Source organism: Pongo pygmaeus, chromosome 10, assembly GCF_028885625.2.
Source record: "Pongo pygmaeus isolate AG05252 chromosome 10, NHGRI_mPonPyg2-v2.0_pri, whole genome shotgun sequence".
NCBI classification, from domain to species: domain Eukaryota; kingdom Metazoa; phylum Chordata; class Mammalia; order Primates; family Hominidae; genus Pongo; species Pongo pygmaeus.
Genome location: NC_072383.2, coordinates 100,662,679 through 100,676,884, shown reverse-complemented (window position 1 = coordinate 100,676,884; position 14,206 = coordinate 100,662,679). Strand labels below are relative to the sequence as shown.

The 14,206-nt window shown below is 37.8% G+C and overlaps 1 protein-coding gene across 9 annotated transcripts in view; it reads right to left on the bottom strand.

Annotated features, from left to right (window-relative positions):
• Positions 1–14,206, bottom strand: part of PARPBP (PARP1 binding protein) — an 84,178-nt gene that overhangs the window by 31,950 nt on the left and 38,022 nt on the right. For 6 of the 9 annotated variants that reach the window (XR_008493093.2, XM_054445682.2, XM_054445676.2 and 3 more), the window contains 2 exons: positions 3,933–4,103; positions 2,658–2,812 (listed from right to left, as the gene is read on the bottom strand). Coding sequence is in view for 7 of the 9 variants with exons in the window: in XM_054445682.2 (XP_054301657.1) it covers positions 2,658–2,812; positions 3,933–4,103 (326 nt within the window). In the remaining 2 variants the exon portion in view is untranslated. The remainder of the gene's footprint in view (positions 1–2,657; positions 2,813–3,932; positions 4,104–14,206) is intronic. The other 3 variants (XR_008493094.2, XM_054445678.2, XM_054445675.2) reach the window with 1 other exon arrangement.

The following is a 14,206-nucleotide window of genomic DNA, read 5'->3' as shown; positions in this document are numbered from 1 at the left end:
TATCTTATTTATAAAACAAAACTATACCTACTGCAGAACAAAAATTTAAAAAAAATCACCACAAAAAAGATAACAAAAATTGCTCAAGTGGACTATTCAGACACCCAATTGAAGACATTCACTATTTAGATACTCACTTCCTCAAGACCTTCTCTAGAAGATACTTGCTTATTATAACCACATGGAATATCCAAAATAAATGGCTGCTAAGTTGAAGAAGTCTATTCCCTCACCCTAGATGCCTCTAAAACAAATGTACTTCTACCCTGTTGACCACAACCAGAAATTCCTCCAAAAGGAATGTAATTATAACAAACCATATTGGATTGAACATACACATTTATCTCTGCTCTTTTCCAAAACTTCACTAAAATGACAAAAAAGCAAAAAACAAAAAAGTTTCCATCTATGAAGAAAAAGAGAATGAGAGAGGAAACAACAGCTGATGAGAGTAGAGGCATTTCATGAAAGTACAAAAAAATGAAAACAGATGGTTGAGTCATAACTAACTACCCAGAATACAAAAGCTAAAACCTAAGTAACTGCTAAGAGGAACATCGGTAAGAAGCAAACTCAGAAATTAATCAGAAATTGAAGGCAATACTGATGGCTATGTAAAGGTGGGGTTGAAAACAGAAAAGCTAGTTGACGGTCTCCATAAGGAACACTTATACCCCCATTCTCCCTCTATTCTGAGCAGTCAGGCTAGTGCTTCTCTCCTACCTCAGCATGGGAAGCAGAACTGTTCTAAAGAAACTATGAGAGGCTCCAGACCCAGGGGCAGCAGGACTAAAAACAAAGGAATTGAGTAAGTCTACATATGGAACTGTGAGACTCAGCATCAAGCTGGACCTATCTCAAATCCCAGAATATTGCTAGCCAGATTTACAGCTTTCAGAGATTAAAAGATTCCTCTGTGGAAATTTTTGGGAAAGTCCCAAAGAAAAGATCTAAAGTTACTGACATTTGGAGAGTAAGTCTCCAACAAAGAGCCAACTGGGCATCATGCTATAAATAAGCCCACTATACAGAGCTACTAATCAGTTCTATAGGGCCTCACTCTTAAATATGAAAGGATAGTTCAGAATCACCACACATTGTGGGAACACCGCTACCATGAAAGAGGGCAAAAAAAAGAAAGTAAAAAACAGAAAAGCATCCAATCTAGATAAAACAAAGACCATTCAGGAAGCAGATAACAATATTTTTACGTTAAATATAATAAATAATCTTAGAGAAATAAATGAAACATGACATAAAATCATATGCAATCAAATATGAGACTAACATAAAAATATTTGCTTACCATTTACTTTTTCTGAGAAAGCTACTCGAGCAAAATAAGGGGTTTACCAATTAAAATAAAGTCATAAGAGCCAGGAAACAGGCAGAGACTGTTTCACAAGGTGAGGATGAAGGTTCATGGTTGCCACTCTGACACAGGCCTAACAAGCAAAAGCAAAGATTGAATAAAGATGACAGGGGACTTTCCAGAAGGAATATTTTCAAGGGCAAAAAACTGACAGATGACTGTAGTACCACTTGACTTTAACAAAATATGTCTATATTGCCTTACAAAAAATTTTTTAAAAATTAAATATCTGATATTTCAATAGAAATGGCTCCTCAATATATTATCTGGAAGTTCAGAAGATGTCACTTATTTTGTTTCTAAGTTATTTTCAAAACCCTCTTCCAAATTTACTTCTTTGTAATGGCTATCCATATAAGAAGACAGACTGCAATTCAGAATAAAATCCTGAAAAAAAATCCTTCTTAGAATCTTAGAATGGAATGAAGTTTCATGGAACAAGATATAGTCATTAAGAGAATGGATGCACAGAACTAACTGTGTTCAGATCCCTACTCTGCTACTTAATATAACCTAGGGCAAGTTACTTGATCCCTGTGTTTTAGTTTCTTCACCTCTAAATTAGGGATAGTAATAGTATCTGTCAAGTCAGGTTGTTGTAATGATCAAATGATAATCTGAGTAAAGAACTTAGCACAATGTCTGACATATAACAAGCGTTCAATAAATATCAGCTATTTTTATTATGTTTATTTATGTTATAGCATACCAAACTGACAATGATCCACCATGATTGCTAGCATATACAATCCACTTCTGCCCCCAAAACTTACTTACCACTCAATATACCAATATTATAAATGGGGGTCTATCAGATTGTTAAAAATCTCTTACCTCCAATATCATATAAAAACAAATCCCAGATGAACCAAAGATTTGCACATAAGAAAAACAACAGAAAATAGAATAGGGATTTCATATCTTTGTCAATTTTCTCATTCTTGATATCAGTTTCCTTTATTGCTAAATAAAAAATATACAGAAATCATCTGTCTGCTCATTGCCAGTCCTCAAAAATCTATTTCATCCAGATATAAATGGTAACTCTCTTCTCTAATCAAATTTAGTATGGACGTGACTTTTGACTTTGGCCAAAACTCAGAATCACAGGCAGAAATTTAGGAAGTAAAGTCATGTGATTATAATTTATTCATCTAGATTTTGTTTCTTCGCCTCACCATTTGGTCTGATGCTTGATCATTTCAATATCTCTTATTTCTACCCGATTCTGTAAAGTTTTAAAGATAGATTAAAAACATATTTGTAATATATGAAAAGTCATTACCTTGGGTTTGGTATTTCTCCAAGAATCTCATCTAATTTGTCAATGAAATTAATAAAATTAGACAATCCCTTTACATGTGTCCTTAAAGGATCTGATGGTGGTGGTGCATATCCTTTCCCTCCAAGCTCTATTGTTCTAATAAATGACGTGGCCACCTATGAATTAAAACAAACGGATAAGTTATGTCCAGTGATTTATTAAACTGTAATTTACTTCATAAAACTAAGAAAATCTATATAATTCTGGGTATACAGTTAAAAGTAGAGCACATTTTATGGCTCGTGACACACTTTGAGTCAGAAGCAAATAACCAAAGAAACAAATGCCATGCAGAATTCATGCTAGCAAGTGTGGTGGCAATGACACCCAGCTGCAGATTGAGGCTGAGGAGCTGAGTTAGGGGACAAATTAAGAGCTAAAGTATATTAATTAGAATGTATTATTGACTCTAAAGAACTCATTTATGAATATATTATAATATAGTTGACTACTAGCTATTGAAATTGTTACATGGAACAAGGGAATTTTTAGCGTCAGCTGATCTGTTGTGTTAAATAGGTGAATTGGTTGGGCAATTTAACACTTCCAAACCTCAGCCTCTCTATTTGTAAAATAAAAATACAGACTAGATAATCACTAAGTTCCATCCAGCTTTCCCATCCTGGGATCATGTATAGTTCAAAAGGCTTGTCCTTACAATGATAAAAATACATATGTGATAGCTGTACGTAAGTGTTTCAATCAAAGATGAAATGTTCCAAAGTACATTCTAAGAAAGACAAATCCTGTGAAATGTCAATAATTTAGGGGAAAGTTCCATGGTCAAATAAATTAGGAAACAACAGATTAAATAACAAGCTTAATTTGCTGCAAGCAGATTTCTTTATGGCAGGACTTCTCAGAGCTCTTATATACAATCATGGATTATGTATAACCACTAAGGGTATATACTGCTTCTAAACATTTTGCCCTTGGAAACATTTATTCAAAGAACGTTTAACAGAAACGTTTTGACACTGGAAACATTTATTCACAGAGAATTTATCAGGGCTAGCACTATATAGAACATATGTAAGGAAACACTGCTTTAGAGAAATTCTCCTTTACCAAACTTGAAGGATATGGTAAAAAATTAAAATACCATGGATTTTCAAATACAGAGGTAGAACATAAATTAACCACTTAAAAGTTGTTTCATCCTAGTTACAAGCATATTAGGATACATGGATTCACTGTGCAAGGAGTCTTAATTTTGAACATGTCACACATCCATACCAAAAAGATAGACATTTGTTTCTCTCGAGCAGCATGTTTCAAATCAGTGAAGGCTTCTCTTCCTAGTCCTCTATCAGGAATATTGAGAATATAAGCCACAGCCAGGTCATTCTTTGAATTCACTAGCAGATTTAAATATGACAAGATAATTTTCCTTGCTAGCAGCTGCACCTGTGCAATAAAATATTCAGTTAATTTCTTTACTGCAGTTCTTCTAAATCCATAATCTTTTCCATATGCAGTAAAAATGTATATAATCATTCAATCACAATACCTCACTTAACTCTTTAGAAAAAGAGAACTGCCATATAAAAACAGGTTGGACAACCGATAAACTCCATCTCTCCCCAAATTCTTGACTGACTACCAAATTTGGTAGGCAGAGGGGAGACCTACAAAAATCCAGCTAAAAAAAGCAGCAAAGGAAGACCCAAGAACAGATATCAGCAGTTGTATACCAACATAGAATGGAGACAGAGTATTAAGTTGGAATTCAGGCAAGTCAGTTGCCCACTAGCACAAAAACACAATATTTCTCAGAAGAACATAGAGGAATCCAGAGTTGTTACAAAATATTACCTATAATATCCAGTTTTCATCCAAAAATCAATAAACAAAGAAAAAAGAAGGTGTGACCCCCCCCACTCAAGGTAAAAAGTAGTCACTAGAAATTGTCACCAAGTAGACCTAGATGCCGAGTTTAGGAGAAAAACATCAAGGCAGTTATTATGAATTATGTTCAAGATATTAAAAGGAAATATGTTCAATGAATTAAAAGAATATCTGTTATCAACAAATTAACAGAGGGAATGTCAACAGAAAAGTGGACAAAATAAATTCTGGAAATGAAAAGTACAATAAGTAAAACAAAATTTGCTTGATGGGTTCAACAGCAATTTGGAGAGAGTAGAAGAAAGTATTGTTGAACTTATAGACAAACCAATAGATATTACCAAATCTGAAAAACAAAGGAGAACAACAACAACAAAAAAGATGAAAGAACCAAAGGGATTAATGTGACAATTTAAGAGTTCAAACATACACGTAATTGGAATCCCTGAAGAGAAGTGGAAAGAGTAGAAAAAATATATGAATATATTTTGTCCCAAGGCATCCCAAATTTAGTAGAAAACATTAATATATAGATCCAATAAGCTATTTAAGTAGGAAAACCAAACAAAAGGAATACAAACTCTGACAGCCAAAGGTAAGAGAAAATCTTAAGTGCAGCCAGAACAATATGACACATTACCTACAGAGGAACAATAATAAGGTTAACAAATCATCCAGAAGTATGTAGGCCAGATGATATTGGAACAGTATATTAAAAACGCTGAGAAACAATCTAAATTACTATACGATTACAATAATTAAGATAGAGTAGTATTTACGAAAGAACACTCAGCTCAGTGGAACAGAATAGCGTGCAGAAACAGACCAACACAAATATAGCAATCTGATTTTTCACAAATGTGCAAAAGGAACAATGAAGAAAAGACAGTCTTTTCAATAACTGGTGTTAGAGCAATTGGTCATCCATATGCAAAACACATGAACTTCAACTTAAACTTCACACCTTTTATAAAAGTAAACTCAAAGTGGATCATAAGTCTATAAATGTACAATATAAACTATTAAACTTTTAAAAGAAAACATAATAGAAAATCTTCATGACCTGGAATAAGGCAAAGAGTTCTTACAAGACACCAGAAGCACAATGAGAAAAAGAAAAATAAAAAGATAAATTGGGGAGGAGCCAAGATGGCCAAATAGGAACAGCTCCGGTCTACAGCTCCCAGCGTGAGCAACGCAGAAGACGGGTGATTTCTGCATTTCCATCTGAGGTACCAGGTTCATCTCACTAGGGAGTGCCAGATAGTGGGCGCAGGTCAGTGGGTGCGCGCACCGTGCTCGAGCCGAAGAAGGGCGAGGCATTGCCTCACTCAGGAAGCTCAAGGGGTCAGGGAGTTCCCTTTCCTAGTCAAAGAAAGGGGTGACAGACGGCACCTGGAAAATGGGGTCACTCCCACCCTAATACTGCGCTTTTCCCACCAGCTTAAAAAACGGCGCACCAGGAGATTGTATCCCACACCTGGCTCAGAGGGTCCTACGCCCACGGAGTCTCGCTGATTGCTAGCACAGCAGTCTGAGATCAAACCGCAAGGCAGCAGCGAGGCTGGGGGAGGGGCGCCCGCCATTCTCCAGGCTTGCTTAGGTAAACAAAGCAGCTGGAAAGCTCGAACTGGGTGGAGCCCACCACAGCTCAAGGAGGCCTGCCTGCCTCTGTAGGCTCCACCTCTGGGAGCAGGGCACAGACAAACAAAAAGACAGTAGTAACCTCTGCAGACTTAAATGTCCCTGTCTGACAGCTTTGAAGAGAGCAGTGGTTCTCCCAGCACGCAGCTGGAGATCTGAGAACGGGCAGACTGCCTCCTTCCTCAAGTGGGTCCCTGACCCCTGACCCCCGAGCAGCCTAACTGGGAGGCACCCCCCAGCAGGGGCAGACTGACACCTCACACGGCCAGCCTGGTACTCCAACAGACCTGCAGCTGAGGGTCCTGTCTGTTAGAAGGAAAACTAACAAACAGAAAGGACATCCACACTAAAAACCCATCTGTACATCAGCATCATCAAAGACCAAAAGTAGATCAAACCACAAAGATGGGGAAAAAACAGAGCAGAAAAACTGGAAACTCTAAAAAGCAGAACGCCTCTCCTCCTCCAAAGGAACGCAGTTCCTCACCAGCAACGGATCAAAGCTGGACGGAGAATGACCTTGACGAGCTGAGAGAAGAAGGCTTCAGATGATCCAATTACTCCGAGCTATGGGAGGATATTCAAACCAAAGGCAAAGAAATTGAAAACTTTGAAAAAATTTAGAATAATGTATAACTAGAATAACCAATACAGAGAAGTGCTTGAAGGAGCTGATGGAGCTGAAAACCAAGGCTCGAGAACTACGTGAAGAATGCAGAAGCCTCAGGAGCCGATGCGATCAAATGGAAGAAAGAATCTCAGCGATGGAAGATGAAATGAATGAAATGAAGCGAGAAGGGAAGTTTAGAGAAAAAAGAATAAAAAGAAATGAGCAAAGCCTCCAAGAAATATGGGACTATGTGAAAAGACCAAATCTACGTCTGATTGGTGTACCTGAAAGTGATGGGGAGAATGGAACCAAGTTGGAAAACACTCTGCAGGATATTATCCAGGAGAACTTCCCCAATCTAGCAAGGCAGGCCAACATTCAGATTCAGGAAATACAGAGAACGCCACAAAGATACTCCTCGAGAAGAGCAACTCCAAGACACATAATTGTGAGATTCACCAAAGTTGAAATGAAGGAAAAAATGTTAAGGGCAGCCAGAGAGAAAGGTCGGGTTACCCTCAAAGGGAAGCCCATCAGACTAACAGCAGATCTCTCAGCAGAAACTCTACAAGCCAGAAGAGAGTGGGGGCCAATATTCAACATTCTTAAAGAAAAGAATTTTCAACCCAGAATTTCATATCCAGCCAAACTAAGCTTCATAAGTGAAGGAGAAATAAAATCCTTTACAGACAAGCAAATGCTGAGAGATTTTGTCACCACCAAGCCTGCCCTACAAGAGCTCCTGAAGGAAGTGCTAAACATGGAAAGGCACAACCGGTACCAGCTGCTGCAAAATCATGCCAAAATATAAAGACCATCGAGACTAGGAAGAGACTGCATCAACCAACGAGCAAAATAACCAGCTGACATCATAATGACAGGATCAAATTCACACATAACAATATTAATTTTAAATGTAAATGGACTAAATGCTCCAATTAAAAGACACAGACTGGCAAACTGGATAAAGAGTCAAGACCCATGAGTGTGCTGTATTCAGGAAACCCATCTCACGTGCAGAGACACACATAGGCTCAAAATAAAAGGATGGAGGAAGATCTACCAAGCAAACGGAAAACAAAAAAAGGCAGGGGTTGCAATCCTAGTCTCTGATAAAACAGACTTTAAACCAACAAAGATCAAAAGAGACAAAGAAGGCCATTACATAATGGTAAAGGGATCAATTCAACAAGAAGAGCTAACTATCCTAAATATATATATGCACCCAATACAGGAGCACCCAGATTCATAAAGCAAGTCCTGAGTGACCTACAAAGAGACTTAGACTCCCACACATTAACAATGGGAGACTTTAACACCCCACTGTCAACATTAGACAGATCAACGAGACAGAAAGTCAACAAGGATACCCAGGAATTGAACTCAGCTCTGTACCAAGCGGACCTAATAGACATCTACAGAACTCTCCACCCCAAATCAACAGAATATACATTTTTTTCAGCACCACACCACACCTATTCCAAAATTGACCAAATAGTTGGAAGTAAAGCTCTCCTCAGTAAATGTAAAAGAACAGAAATTATAACAAACTATCTCTCAGATCACAGTGCAATCAAGCTAGAACTCAGGATTAAGAATCTCACTCAAAACCGCTCAACTACATGGAAACTGAACAACCTGCTCCTGAATGACTACTGGGTACATAACGAAATGAAGGCAGAAATAAAGAAGTTCTTTGAAACCAACGAGAACCAAGACACAACATACCAGAATCTCTGGGATGCATTCAAAGCAGTGTGTAGAGGGAAATTTATAGCACTAAATGCCCACAAGAGAAAGCAGGAAAGATCCAAAATTGACATCCTAACATCACAATTAAAAGAACTAGAAAAGCAAGAGCAAACACATTCAAAAGCTAGCAGAAGGCAAGAAATAACTAAAATCAGAGCAGAACTGAAGGAAATAGACACAAAAAACCCTTCAAAAAATTAATGAATCCAGGAGCTGGTTTTTTGAAAGGATCAACAAAATTGATAGACCGCTAGCAAGATTAATAAAGAAAAAAAGAGAGAAGACTCAAACAGATGCAATAAAAAATGATAAAGGGGATATCACCACCGATCCCACAGAAATACAAACTACCATCAGAGAATACTACAAACACCTCTATGCAAATAAACTAGAAAATCTAGAAGAAATAGATAAATTCCTCGACACATACACTCTCCCAAGACTAAACCAGGAAGAAGTTGAATCTCTGAATAGACCAATAACAGGATCTGAAATTGTGGCAATAATCAATAGCTTACCAATCAAAAAAAGTCCAGGACCAGATGGATTCACAGCCGAATTCTACCAGAGGTACAAGGAGCAACTGGTACCATTCCTTCTGAAACTATTACAATCAATAGAAAAAGAGGGAATCCTCCCTAACTCATTTTATGAGGCCAGCATCATCCTGATACCAAAGCCTGGCAGAGACACAACAAAAAAAGAGAATTTTAGACCAATATCCTTGATGAACATTGATGCAAAAATCCTCAATAAAATACTGGCAAACCAAATCCAGCAGCACATCAAAAAGCTTATCCACCATGATCAAGTGGGCTTCATCCCTGGGATGCAAGGCTGGTTCAATATATGCAAATCAATAAATGTAATCCAGCATATAAACAGAACCAAAGACAAAAACCACATGATTATCTCAATAGATGCAGAAAAGGCCTTTGACAAAATTCAACAACCCTTCATGCTAAAAACTCTCAAGAAATTAGGTATTGATGGGACGTATCTCAAAATAATAAGAGCTATCTATGACAAACCCACAGCCAATATCATACTGAATGGGCAAAAACTGGAAGCATTCCCTTTGAAAACTGGCACAAGACAGGGATGCCCTCTCTCACCACTCCTATTCAACATAATGTTGGAAGTTCTGGCCAGGTCAATTAGGCAGAAGGAAATAAAGGGTATTCAATTAGGAAAAGAGGAAGTCAAATTGTCCCTGTTTGCAGACGACATGATTGTATATCTAGAAAACCCCATTGTCTCAGCCCAAAATCTCCTTAAACTGATAAGCAACTTCAGCAAAGTCTCAGGACACAAAATCAATGTACAAAAATCAAAAGCGTTCTTATACACCAACAACAAACAAACAGAGCCAAATCATGAGTGAACTCCCATTCACAATTGCTTCAAAGAGAATAAAATACCTAGGAATCCAACTTACAAGGGACGTGAAGGACCTCTTCAAGGAGAACTACAAACCACTACTCAAGGAAATAAAAGAAGATACAAACAAATGGAAGAACATTCCATGCTCATGGGTAGGAAGAATCAATATCGTGAAAATGGCCATACTGCCCAAGGTAATTTACAGATTCAATGCCATCCCCATCAAGCTACCAATGACTTTCTTCACAGAATTGGAAAAAACTACTTTAAAGTTCATATGGAACCAAAAAAGAGCCCACATCGCCAAGTCAATCCTAAGCCAAAAGAACAAAGCTGGAGGCATTACACTACCTAACTTCAAACTATACTACAAGGCTACAGTAACCAAAACAGCATGGTACTGGTACCAAAACAGAGATATAGATCAATGGAACAGAACAGAGCCCTCAGAAATAATGCCACATATCTACAACTATCTGATCTTTGACAAACCTGAGAAAAACAAGCAATGGGGAAAGGATTCCCTATTTAATAAATGGTGCTGGGAAAACTGGCTAGCCATATGTAGAAAGCTGAAACTGGATCCCTTCCTTACGCCTTATACAAAAATCAATTCAAGATGGATTAAAGACTTAAATGTTAGATCTAAAACCATAAAAACCCTAGAAGAAAACCTAGGCATTACCATTTAGGACATAGGCATGGGCAAGGACTTCATGTCTAAAACACCAAAAGCAATGGCAACAAAAGCCAAAATTGACAAATGGGATCTAATTAAACTAAAGAGCTTCTGCACAGCAAAAGAAACTACCATCAGAGTGAACAGGCAACCTACAAAATGGGAGAAAATTTTCGCAACCTACTCATCTGACAAAGGGCTAATATCCAGGATCTACAATGAACTCAAACAAATTTACAAGAAAAAAACAAACAACCCCATCAAAAAGTGGGCGAAGGACATGAACAGACACTTCTCAAAAGAAGATATTCATGCAGCCAAGAAACACATGACAAAATGCTCACCATCACTGGCCATCAGATAAATGCAAATCAAAACCACAATGAGATACCATCTCACACCACTTAGAATGGCGATCATTAAAAAGTCAGGAAACAACAGGTGCTGGAGAGGATGTGGAGAAATAGGAACACTTTTACACTCTTGGTGGGACTGTAAACTAGTTCAACCATTGTGGAAGTCAGTGTGGCGATTCCTCAGGGATCTAGAACTAGAAATACCATTTGACCCAGCCATCCCATTACTGGGTATATACCCAAAGGACTATAAATCATGCTGCTATAAAGACATATGCACACCTATGTTTATTGTGGCATTATTCACAATAGGAAAGACTTGGAACCAACCCAAATGTCCAACAATGATAGACTGGATTAAGAAAATGTGGCACATATACACCATGGAATACTATGCAGCCATAAAAAATGATGAGTTCATGTCCTTTGTAGGGACATGGATGAAATTGGAAATCATCATTCTCAGTAAACTATGGCAAGAACAAAAAACCAAACACCGCATATTCTCACTCATAGGTGGGAATTGAACAATGAGAACACATGGACACAGGAAGGGGATCATCACACTCTGGGGACTGTTGTGGGGTTGGGGGAAGGGGGGAGGGATAGCATTGGGAGATATACCTAATGCTAGATGACGAGTTGGTGGGTGCAGTGCACCAGCATGGCACATATATTCATATTTAACTAACCTGCACATTGCGCACATGTATCCTAAAACCTAAAGTATAATAATAATAAATAAATAAATTTAAAAAAAAAGATAAATTGGATTTCATCAAAATCAAATTCCTTTTTTTTTTTTTTTTTGAGAAACAGGGTCTTGCTGTTAGGCTGGAGTGCAGTGGCACAATCAGGGCACACTGTAACCTCAACCTCCCAGGCTTAAGTGATCCTTCTGCCTCAGCCTCCCCAGTAGCTAGGATTACAGGCATGTGCCACCACAAGCAGCAAAACTTTTTTATTTTTCGGAGAGACAGGGTCCCACTATGTTGCCCAGGTTGGTGCTGAAGTCGTGGGCTCCACTGATCCTTCTGCCTTGACCTCCCAAAGTGCTGGGAGTACAGGTGTGAGCCACCATGAGCAGCACAAAATTAAATTCCTTGCATGGAATTTTCTTCCTATTTTTGCCTTCTCAACTACTTTGATCCCACCCTCTGCTCTAGAATCCTGTTTCTAATTCTTATTGTTCCCAAACTGTCCACTTGAAATCATATTCTTGCCTATTCCCTCAGATAACAGACTCACAAATTCTAAACTCGATTCCCACTCAAAGCACATGAAATTCAAAAATCCTTCAGTAATTTCAGTCACAACTAATATCCCAGGAATTTATCATCTGTAAATGATAAGAAAATATTTCCCTTATTAAAACTAAAATTTCATCATATTCAATCTAATCACATGTTAAATTTTTGAAGCATAAAAGAAACTAAAAAAGGCAGCAACAAAAAATTACAAATCCTTAGCAAGCCTCTTAGATAATTATTAAGCATATACACCTTAAAATAAATTCAAAAGATAATATATTTTGACTGTTTAAATTTCCATGTAAAAAACAATTATTAAAAAGTAAGAGGCAAGCACAGTCAATTTAAAAGAAAAACTTCACTGGACAGGAAAGCATTGCCTTAAACATGGACTTGAGATAGAACTTAGGCAAAATTAATTACAAGAAAACAAAGTTTAAAGATTAACCATGAGAAAGATTTTTTCTTGCATATTAAGTAAATGTTACCTTTTCAGAGATGCTCCCTGATCCCCTAATCTAAAGTAGACATTCATGTATTCTCTTTCCTGCCATCCTGTGATAACTCTGCATATCACCCTAATATAATTCTCTGCATAGGTGTTAACACTTCCTGATACTTTTCTTTTTAATATTTTTTTAAGGGTACAATATTTCACTATGTTGCCCAGCCTAATCTTGCACTCCTGGGCTCAAGTGATCCTCCTGCCTTGACCTCCCAAAGTGCTGGGATTACAGGCATGAGCCACCATGCGTAGCTACTTTCTGATAACATTTCTTCATCCTCCTATTACTTTGTGAGTTCCATGAGAGCAAATCATGTGTCCTTAGATCCTAACAGAATGACTCACATTATAGCAGGTTATCAATCTGTTTTTGTCAATAGATTCTCAATGAGTTTTCATTCCATGATGAATGAAAGAAAAATTAATACATAAATTTGGCCTTTTAAAAATTTCAAAATTAAAAATCTATTAAGAAAAACTTACCTGAGGCTGGGTGTGGTGGCTCACACCTGTAATCCCACCACTAGGAGGCCAAGGCAGGTGGGTCACTTGAGGCCAAGAGTTCAAGACCAGCCTGGCCAACACAACAAAACCCTGTCTCTACTAAAAATACAAAAAAATTGGCTGGACGTGGTGGCACACACCTGTAATCCCAGCTACTCGGGAGGCTGTGGCACAAGAATCACTTGAACCTGGGAGGTGGAGATTGCAGTGAGCCAAGATAGTGCTACTGCACTCCAGCCTGAGCGACAGAATGAGACTGTCTCCAAAGAAAAAAAAACTTACCTGGGATAAAATAAATGCTCAAATTTTTTATTATGGTGCCTTACAAAGAAAGGTATTCTAAGTCACAACCAAATAAAAATGAGTTTAAGGTTTCTCCTAAAATTTTATAAAATAACGTATAATATAGTTTTCTGATTATATTTCTTTTTTTTTTTTTTTTTTTTTGAGATGATGTTTCCCTCTTGTTGTCCAGGCTGGAGTGCAATGACACGATCTCGGCTCACCGCAACCTCAGCCTCCCAAGTTCAAGCGATTCTCCTGCCTCAGCCTCCCAAGTAGCTGAGATTACAGGCATGTGCCACCATGCCTGGATAATTTTGTATTTTTAGTAGAGACGGGATTTCTCCATGTTGGTCAGGCTGGTGTCAAACTCCTGACCTCAGGTGATCTGCCTGCCTCAGCCTCCCAAAGTGCTGGGATTACAGGCATGAGCCACCATGCCCAGCCTCTGCTCATATTTCAAATGTCCTTTTATCTTTATTTTCACAGTAAATCACAATACTTCTATTACATAAGTCTATAATATGAGTTTCCATTTTAACTTCACAGTGCAGTAGTCTGTCTAAAACACAATTCTTTGTATTCCTTTGACATTTGAGAAGAATAACACAATTTACCAAAAATCAAAGCAGAGAAAAAGTGACATTCACATTGTAATCAGAAACTTTTCCTACATTTAACTTTATGCAATCTCTAT